Here is a 10,667-nt window from a genome sequence, read left to right as displayed (position 1 = left end):
GGTCTCTTCGCAAAGAGCTAGGGTATCGCGCTCAGATCTCTTGTATCTATCTCTGTTTCTTCTCATATCTGGATTTGAGAGGGAATTTAAGTCTTTCTTCTTTTCATGTCACTTAGTGCATATAAAAACAATTTAAGTCGTGATGGTGTCACGTGGGGGTCAAGCAATAATGCAGCCAATGGGCGCGGGCAGACTTTGATCAACTCGACTAAACAAAACAAATTAAAAGTGTCTCACATTCTGTCACCAAAAGAAAATAGTTTTTAGTTAACATAACAACACAAACCGGTGTCTTAAGATGTGTTTAAATAAATCATTTAATTGAATAGTTTAACAACTAATTTAATTGTTTGATTAACACAAACATAACACCAAAAAAACAGCCTTTCAATTTTATATTCCTGAAACGATGGTTCGGTAAAAAGAACCCTGAACAATGTTCATTCAACCGTCAGTTGCTCAGTACAATAAGATGGGGTAAACCGTTACTGTGTAATAAATATGTTTACAACTATGACAGAGCTTGATGCATGTAGGGATATTTGTGCTTCGAGTTCTGGAGTATACATTTTACACATGAATACAATGGCAGAGAGAGAAATGCAAACAAATGTAAAAATAGCTCTGTTTTTTTCGCCAAGTAAAGCTCTTTGTGACATATGTCCGTCAATAAAAAATAGCACAGAAAGGCCGAATGTATTACAACATCACCATGTTTTGATAACCAACAATTGCTATGAATTGTTTTCAGAAGTACAATATCAAATTGATTTGAAAAGATCACTTGGACACTTTTAGGGTAATAATGGGTGTGGAGGGATGGGTAGGCCTTTAAAGGGCGGCTGGGGCGGAGTTCTTTTCCAAAACCTAGATATGCTCAAGTTATTTGTACTGAAAACACGACAAAACGACATTTATTTAAAATATTTCACCCTAAATTACAAAAGAGCTTTTGTTTAAAGAATATGGTACATGGCACTTGGAGATGTCACATTAAGAAATAAATCCATAAAATGCTGCGAAACACAAGCAGAAAAGTGAATTGTGCGAAAATAAATGAGACTATTATCCCATCCGTTTTAAGGAGAATTATATCAACGAGTTTTTTTTATAACAACTACATATGATACATGCGTACGTGGCTACAAGTACGCGTAGTATTTTGCAAGCCCTCTTGTAATCATTATCGCACATGTAATTTACTGCTGTTTGATATCTCATCCCAGCGTCGTTTGCCGATACATATATTTTCGCCCCGCCACCATTGTTCTAAGTCGTGGATTGATTGGTGGGGGAGATCGGTATCCCATAGTAATGAGCAAATTCTACACCAAAACTTTGTATCAACAAACTGTCCGGTACGTTTCCAGCGGAAATAGTCATTATATTCATCGTCTTGCTCATTTAGGCGCTTGAGATGACCGGCAAGAGCCTGTGCATTCGGGAAATCCTCAACGTGGATGAAGGACCCTGGTGGGGCCGCGCGTCTGTAGTCGTCTGGATGCGCACCCATCACGACCGGAACGACGTCATGTCTATAAGAGAAGCGTGCATAATTTACACTACTTTAAGCTCCGGAATAATAAACCTGTTATCTGTATCTGATTTGTACACCGTTTTAACTGAAGAGTGCTAACAAATCGGTTACTAAATGTGTATTCAAACCTTTAACTATACATGACTAAAAAACTATAACTAAAATTGTCTTCAAACATATTGCTTAACGTGTCTATAAACCTATAACTTGACGAGATTATAAACCTATAACTTGACGAGATTACAAACATATAACTTGACGAGATTACAAACCTGTAACATGACAAGATTACAAACCTATAACTTGACGAGATTACAAACCTACAATTTGACGAGATTACAAACCTATAACTTGACGAGATTACAAACCTGTATCTTGACAAGATAACAAACCTATAACTTGACGAGATTACAAACCTATAACTTGACGACCTTACAAACCTATAACTTGACGAGATTACAAACCTATAACTTGACGAGATTACAAACCTATAACTTGACGATATTACAAACCTTTAACTTGACGAGATTACAAACCATTAACTTGACTAGAACCTTATTACGTGACTTTAAAAAAGTTTACGTCTCTGCGAACCTCTTACTTGAGCTCTTACAAACACATATCTTAATGCGACTACAACTCTATAATTTAAGTGTCGAAATCCTATACTTTAATGTGGCTACAGACCTTAAACTAAACTTGTCTTCAAACCTAGAACCTTAACCTTAACTTGTCTACAAATCTATCACCAAGGAAGCAGCAAACATATAACTAACGTGTTTGAAAACATATAATTTAATGTATCTACAAACGTAATACTTAACCTGTTTTAAAATTTATAACTTAACGTGACTACACATTTCCAAATAATGAGTTTATAAATCGAAACTGTAACTTTATTAGCACGTCTCTAAACAATTAAAGGTATGTTATTAACAAGGACATGATTTCCAATAGAGGATATTTCCTGAATGCAAAGTGGCTTTTTTTCTTAAATTACGACGTGTAGCAAGTGCAGTTCTTCTAGGAAAATACCTATGCTCAAACATAGTATTTACCTTTCTCACTGTATATACAAAGTCTCACGTTATTATGACTTCATATGATCAACTGTTTTTGGTACAAATCGGGTCTTTCCATTTACAGCAAGCGTAAGAAAGAATGACTGTAAGGATTTCGTTTATTCAATTAAGTTTGTTTTAACGATTCTAAATAAACAATGAAATATTCGTGTAAATTTAAGTAATGAACAGCGTTATTGATGTCATTATCGGGAGTATGATCGCAATTGTGCTGGTAAAAGTTTGCGCGAAGCACCAGCCCAACTGAGTTAATACCCCGATATTGACATCAGTCAAACAATCTATTCCTGATTTTATTCCATTTTAATGAATTTCATGACGTATAGCTGATGAAATTCTATCAGTATAAAAGCATTTTTATAGAATTATTTTTACAATATTTGTTGCTAAGCGATTAAGTGGTAGTTAATGTTAAGCGAATTTTGTTAATATTTACAAATCTATTTTCAGTTTTAATTTTTAAAGTAATCTTGCATTTAGAGGGGACAGAAATTAAGTGTGCTACTTACCTTAATGCATTTAGAAAGAACTTCTCGGTAATGTAATCACGACAATTGGCGTTTTCAAAAGACAAATAAAACTTATATTCCTTCTGTAGATTTTGAAAGCAGTTATTGCCTTCCCCCTTATCACATCTCAAGTTCCCGCATGACCCATAAAAGTCCAAATCCATGTACTGTTGTAGCTCCTTAACATATTCCAATCTTGCGTTTGACGCATAACAGTTGGACACAAATATTGCTGCTAATTTAGTCTTGCCTTGAGCGTAATTTTTATCCGACTTATAGTCAGATATCTGTGTAAAATTATCATAAATTTGAAATTTATCATACGGAGTCATCATCGTAGAATCGTAACGATACGTAGCTGTCCAGTTTATGACGTCGTTCAGACCAACGTAAGAAGGCGACGCTTCCGGACTTTCCAACGCGAACATGATCCAAACCTGATCCGAATGACGGCGCACCTCTGCTTGCGCGCCTCCGAGAAAATGGCTGTTTAACTCTATTTCCTTAAATATTCTAGCGTCAAACTCTTCCCCATTCGGATGTCCATGAAGTTCACAGTGCTTTACAGGGCAGTCATGATCAACAAACGCTTGTTTTCCGTCATTGACGTTCCAGCCCGCAAGTCCCTGCTCAAGGAGAATCCTCTTTGGCGAAAGACTTAGGTCAATCTTAGGATTAAACTTAGCTTGCAATAAAATCCTGTCGTCGGACGGATGCACTTTCCAGAGCGCAACAGGATCGTTCAGACGGTTGGCAACGGTAAATGACTTATTGTTTAATAAACGGCTTTCAAACTTTGCAAACTGCAAAGCTGTGAGCATGTTTGTCTGTACTTCAAAATACGAAGGCACCATTTGAAGAATGAATGTCAATACCAGAAAGAGTCCGATCAGTAATATAAACTGTCTTTTTACTTTGCTGCACCGCACTGCCATAATGAAAACTGTAGCGTTATTAACACCAAAGCCAGATATTCGTTTAATAATTAACGCATTCATGGTACATTCTTAACTGCTTGGGATATCCTTTGGTTAGAGGCTGGGAATCTGTAGCAAAATGTAATACTGAACAAACCTAGGAAGATCGATGTTTCATGACACTTTAGGGAGTCCGTATCGCTCGATTTGTAGTAACGACGAAATTAGACGGGAGAATTTCCTTAATAATTTCAAATAACTTTAATCATTTGCGAAAGAAACACCTCAGTAAAGTGATTTCTTCTTCTGCGACTGTCATTAAAGCTTTCAAGCAGGGTGTCAAAATGAATTCCATGATATAAACAGATGCATCACTTTCCAATTTTCGATTGACTTTTAACGCCACTACTGTAGGCTTTCAGTAACTGATAGTTTTGTCGCTCTGGAGAAAGATAGGCACAACGTAGTGTATGGCAGCGTGAATGTGGTGATGTTCTCTGAAAAAGAAATATTACTTTGATAAAAAATAGTATCCAGCATTTTCAAAGTTAACTTTTAATTTAGCAGGCTATGTATATTTTGAAATTAAGCCAGAATTCACTTTTTTAGGCCCGATCCGTCCGCCGAAATAAAATTCTTATACTTCTTTAATATTACAATAACATTTAGTGAAACTACATGTATGAAATTGTAAACTGATTGTTGTTCGTTTCTGCAACAACAGATTTTTTTATATTTAGCCGACCACCTCTTCACAGAAATTGAAAAAAAGCCATCCCTTCATCAAACATGTACTTTTGATACACTCAATATAATTATATATTTTGTATAAGTTTACGGATATATTTTTTTTTCATTACTTTGTGTAACACAGTGGTGGTCGTTGAAGAGTGTGTAAGGTATTGGCTTTATTATAGCGTTGGGGTGTTTTGGAAGTCTAAACGCAGGGAATTTACTATCTTTGCGACAAGGTAAAAGACAAAAGTGTAAGAGCCGAAAAATATTTAGGTAATGACGATAAATTTAATCTACAAAGTTAAACAGCCAGGAATCTGAGATTTAAAAATTGAGGAGACTTAGACTCAGAAAACAATGCCTATATTCATTAACGTATTGAACCCTAATTTTAGACTTAGACTAATATACCATTGTGTTTATTGAGGTATGTTCAATAACGGCTTCTGTTTGAATTTAAGACACAGACTCAGAAAACAAGGAATATTTTCAATAACAGCTCGAGTTTGAATTTGAGATTCAGAATTAGAAAAATGCCTTTATTCATTAACGGCTTCAGTTTGAATTTGAGACTCAGACTCAGAAAACAAGGCTTATATTAATTAACGGTTTGAGTTTTAATTTGAGACTCAGCATAGAAACAAGCATTTATTCAATAACGGCTTGACTTTGTATTTGAAATTCGGACTCAGAAAACAAGGCCTCAGGGGGGCCGTATCAACGAAGGTCTAAATCGATTTTAGTCGTAAATTTAATTGTCTTAATGTCTCAATTTCTATTTATTTGTATGAATTTGAGCTTTTGCCAGTATTAAAATGATAACGAAGTTGAGGAAATACCAAGATAATTGAAGTTACGGCATTGATGCTTTATTGAAACCCCCATAAGTCTCAAAAAACAACACTTATATTAATCAAAGCTGGGATTTGATTTTTAGACTCTGGCTCAGAAAACTCAACTCGTAATTTTTAACAATATATTTACTAATTGTGACAAACGATTTGTGAATGTTTATAGAACTGTTTTTTTTTTGTAACAGATACAGCAATGATAAGTAATTACGGACGGGCCTAGAATTCCTTATGTTTGTATATATACAAAAAAATAATTACTTAATACTAGATTCTTATTGTAGAAAATGAATATTTGTAACAGGAACAGCTATTTGTTTCCCTTTTTAGCAAGTGTAAAAGCATTTTTAGAACACATTTTTAGTTTTTAAACTTAGACTTAATATATTGATTAATATATCCCCCGGGAATTAAAATATAAAACTTTAAATAATAATAATTTGAATTAGTTTACTTACTGTAAAGAATAAAAGTAAAAACAACAAATGGCAGTTCTTCATTTGAACTCGTTAATCCAAGTTTAAAAAGTTTTCAATTTCCATTCATGATATTAGGTTTTTCCGGAAGAACAGAGCACTTCCTGTCAACGTTTAATTGATTATTAGCAGTACAGTTAAATTTTGATGTCTGACCCTTTGAAACATGTGCGAGACTCTCAAACTATTCAACTGGTAATACTCATTTAGGTATTGAGATAAGGAAAGTTCAGTCTAAAATAGTGTTATGAGTGAAACAAATTTAGATGTTATACAACATCGATTGTATGTCCGGTTCTTAACCACTTTTGGCGTGATAGAACAATCAAATTACCACTTTATTTTTGCAATTTTAAGTACGTATTATATTATAGCCCAGCAAATTATGTCAATAAATATTAATTACCTAATCATATTGGCAGCAATGAGACACGATAAGATTTAAATATCCCTAGCTAAATGTATCAATACAGTTATAGATCAATCTTGTTCATTTGTTAGGTATGTGCATTGTATTGCTCGCATATGTCAATGTTAATCTTGATCCTAGTCAAACGTTTGAATTAAATATGTATATAATGGTTGAAATCATGTTTGTTCAGTGACGTGCTTTTAAGGCAATCCCCTTTCAATCCAGCATGTATTTTGTCTACGACTGAAATATGTACGCGTAAGAAACTGGGGCAATATGAATACAATGTTTTGACTTTTCAACATGCCTAATCTTTGACAAAAAAAATTCATCTTCGGTTTTTAAGCTTGAATACGTTGTCATTGAATTGAGTCTCAGATCAAATATTACTTTTCCGCATTTAAGATTGTTATTTCGTTTTTAATACATGATAATCTACCAAGGGAATGTCTTTCATGTCATGAGAATAATTGGGCGTTGTTTCGAGATCAGGAAAATGTGCTGAACAGTAATTAAAAACTGTTACAGTTAATGACTACTACCTTCCAAAACTGAAAAAGTTATCTTAAGAGTAACAATACAATTTTTAGTGTTGTATTATAAGTTATCATGCCAAAATGGATATTGACATGTGCTCCCTGACAAACGAACACTCTTTGACATCTATATGAACAGCTAATGTGTGTGTTTGGTGACTCAAAGTATTTACTGTCAGGTTAAATGCAAAACGGGTTTTTATTTGCATTGAAACTTTTTTTGTTAATAATGGGTTAACTATTAACATGATTCGCTTTATTGCAAATAAAAAACACGTACTAAAAAAAAATTAATGTGACAACCACTTTTTTTAGCGATTCATCTATTGAGTATATGGCTGGAAAAAAACTATAAGGGCTTCGAAAGCCAATATGTTGGAAAATACTGCCACCCCCATAGGTTAAAAAATGATTTCAACAAATCTATTTTTATAAAAAATGTCTCGCGAGCTATTGGGCCTTATAGTATGTTCTTTTTAAAAATCACGCAAAAAACGTCTGTGCTTCGATGTCATAAGTAAAACTTATAAGGCGTTTAATATCCTTTCTCTAGCGAAAGATTAGTTGCGAAAAACTAATGGAACGCATACTTACTTTTTTTAACAATACGTCATCCGGACATGAGTTAAGAGTGTCGAGTCACGTGGAAATTCAAAGATCGCCTTCTGTTAAATGGCACTATATGTTCTTTAAATATTTGACACACTCGAATGTATGTTATGTCTTTGAATACTACAACTTTAACAAAGATGCGTGTAGCTCAACGAACAATTATATGAACACGTCATTCTAAACTATCACTTATAGCATTTGAGGTAAGCCCTGGATCTTTGTCGCAGACAGATATAAGTTGACTCTTATACGTGTTTGATGAAATGTAGGATAGTTTGACAACTTTTACATATTATCTATGTTGTAATATTACCACGGAATTTACAGGTGGTTTTACTTACCGAGGTAATTATTTACCATTGTTTATACAAGTGGCAGATATATCCTTAATATCGTCATAAGGCAATAATACAGGCAGACATATTATTCGTATTGAGGTAGAATACCTTATCAAGTTGTGTATTAACTGTTTATCTAAGATCAATTAACAGCCATAATCTTGTCATTATGCAGTTTATTACCACAATTGAAATAACCACAACTTGACTAATGAAAGAAAATCATTGGACTTCAATAGTTAAACATAAAATAAATAAAGCAAAAAAACAACTTATATTTATCCAACAAATATACAATGTTAACGTTAAAGATATGCTTTTCTTTTGAAGAATGCTTCTTGTTTACATTGTATTCGAGATGTACTTTGTTTCATAAAACAGCTGCATTGCTATCTCACTTAACTTCCTTTAACTTTTATAATTAAAGAAACTGAATCTCACCACAGAAAGGCCTTTCTGACTAAGCATGTACTGTAGTCAAACAGAAAGCTTTATTTACTATTGCTTTTCCTTAAGGACATTACTTAAAGACGCACTCTTATTCCAAAATAAGACTTACAACAATTAATACAATTATTGTAATATACCAAAAAGAATGAATACATGTCGAAAGCAATAGTTCTTATTAACAATAATGAGTGTAAGTTGACAGAAATGTGCAGAAAACTGGGTATCTTATAAGACAATATTAGACCACATTAAATATTTAAGCACTCAACAATCATTTAATATTTTTGCGTTTTTAGCCATAAAACACACGGCTACAATTTTATTATCAGTAATTAAAATTTTCCAAAAATGCATTATTTAGTTAGTAGTTAAAGATTTATCACTAAAAACTCCATCCAGAAATCCATATAAATGTAGGCATTCAAATTAAGTTTAATATCTCACCTTCACAAATGGCATTCCATATAAGGAAATTATCCACAGGTGCCGGGTTATTCCAACTTTAAATGAGCTTAGGTGTATTAAACTAAAGTACAAAGTTTTCAATTTAAGCAAACTATAAACGTTTATACTAGTCCAAACATTAAGTTGTCCCGACCTTAATCGGTGAGATACACGGGCGGTTGACAGTGTTTACGCATGGACTTCAGATAAGAGAAAATTGCTGATAACAAACATCTCGCTTGAACGGCAATATCTTAAAGGCCCATGCTTGGTTTTGATAAGTTCATTTGTTTACATATAATATAAGAAAAGATAAATTAAGAAAGGGTTAAATAAGGCATCTTGAACAATTCTCTTTATCCAACACCTATAGCAAAAAGTGCTGACAAAAATGATATATAATTAGTGTTTGTCTGTATCTTCCACAATCTCACAACCGTTTTCAAAACATTAACAATACACTCTAAATTGTTGCCAAATTTCGTATAAATGTTGACAAATGTGTTTATGTCTTACATTAAACTGTAACAGAATAATTATTTACAATGGTGCAATGGTCATGGTTAGACATTAGTTAACGAGTTCGAATCCTGCTGCCGGCAGATTTCTTTTTTAATCTTCACACTTACTCTTATATATAGATTCGTTCTTAACTATCATCGTGCTGTTTATTTTTTCAGAGTGTTTTTTTATTCTAAATAATTAAAAGGAAAATAATTAGAATTTGAAGGACAATAAGGAGGTGATTTCTTTTTCTCAGTTTGAATAAGAACAAAACTTAAAAATGATGTTAGTTGTTTAAATTATCCCTTAGTGGCAACATTTTCTTTTGTTTAACGTCGCGGCATGATTTATCAAGGTTTAAACACATATTTTTCAGGAAATCGGTTCTTCGCCGTTATTAATTTAAAAGGTAGTTTAAACAAAAAATGTAGACCACTAAAAGTAAAAGTTTGTAAGGATGTACAGAATATAATGATGGTAATGCGATTGTGTCGCATTGAACCATTTTTTATTGTAAGTGCATTCTTACATGTTTTAACTATTACTTAAATGAATTTTGGTATCTCTTTAAATGAGGGACAGTCTTCAATGAATGTTTCGTTTTAAGATAGTTTATTCGCAATTTAAACTGTAAGTGACAGTTTAACACTATAAACAATACATATAATAACATTCTCACCAATCCGAAAGAACGTGCATTTAAAGCATTAGCGCATCCAATAATCCATTTGATCGTATTAAAACAAACAAATATCACATCACGTATAAAAGATTACATTTCAAAATTATGGTTAAACAATATCTCATTTTAAAAGGAACTGTTTAAGCAGTTGATATTAACTTCCTCAATCTTATTAAAATCATACACGTAATAGACAGGACTGTACATTATCTATGAATATCGAACCTATTAGTCATACTGTCGTATTGTTCATATATCTCTGTTTAATGGCACCTTATGCGTTCACTTATATATCATTGTTGAAGTTTAACACGAAGAATTTTTGAAAGTTTTATTATGGATATAAAACAGCATTCTACGAGAGAATGATATCTTTTGACAGCATTGGCGCAAAGATAACGTGTCAAAACATATATTTCACAACGATTGTTAAACACTTATCACAACATTCCTTAAATCACTATCGTGAGCACTATGTTGCGCAACATTGATCTGGTGTTGCAGTGCTAGTAGTAATGGTAGTAGAAGTGGTGGTGGTGGTGGTGGTGAAGGTGATGGTGGTAGAAGTAGTAGTAGTAGTAG

At 33.2% G+C, this 10,667-nt stretch overlaps 1 protein-coding gene across 2 annotated transcripts; it reads right to left on the bottom strand.

Moving 5' to 3' along the window:
* Positions 1-919: 919 nt before the first annotated feature.
* On the bottom strand, positions 920-10,199 carry LOC128220621 (glycoprotein 3-alpha-L-fucosyltransferase A-like). 2 transcript variants are annotated; one of them, XM_052929093.1, is made up of 3 exons: positions 10,083-10,199; positions 3,129-4,542; positions 920-1,535 (listed from the first exon to the last, which is right to left on the bottom strand). In XM_052929093.1, the coding sequence occupies exons 2-3, from the start codon at positions 4,124-4,126 to the stop codon at positions 1,184-1,186; spliced, it is 1,350 nt and encodes a 449-aa protein (XP_052785053.1). In that variant the 5' UTR covers positions 4,127-4,542; positions 10,083-10,199; the 3' UTR covers positions 920-1,183. The 2 variants fall into 2 exon arrangements, with proteins under 2 accessions (XP_052785053.1, XP_052785052.1); XM_052929092.1 differs by lacking the exon at positions 10,083-10,199 and adding an exon at positions 8,900-9,037.
* Positions 10,200-10,667: the final 468 nt, after the last annotated feature.

This window comes from Mya arenaria, chromosome 15, assembly GCF_026914265.1.
Source record: "Mya arenaria isolate MELC-2E11 chromosome 15, ASM2691426v1".
Taxonomy (NCBI): domain Eukaryota; kingdom Metazoa; phylum Mollusca; class Bivalvia; order Myida; family Myidae; genus Mya; species Mya arenaria.
Note: the sequence above shows the minus strand (reverse complement) of the source record. Positions and strands in the feature narration are given on the sequence as shown.

Coding starts and splice junctions, on each gene's coding strand:
- LOC128220621 (XM_052929093.1), bottom strand. CDS start 4,126: ATGAATGCGTTAATTATTAAACGAATATCTGGCTTTGGTGTTAATAAC. Junction 1,536..3,128: donor TTCTTTCTAAATGCATTAAG/GTAAGTAGCACA, acceptor CTTCTCTTATAG/ACATGACGTCGTTCCGGTCG.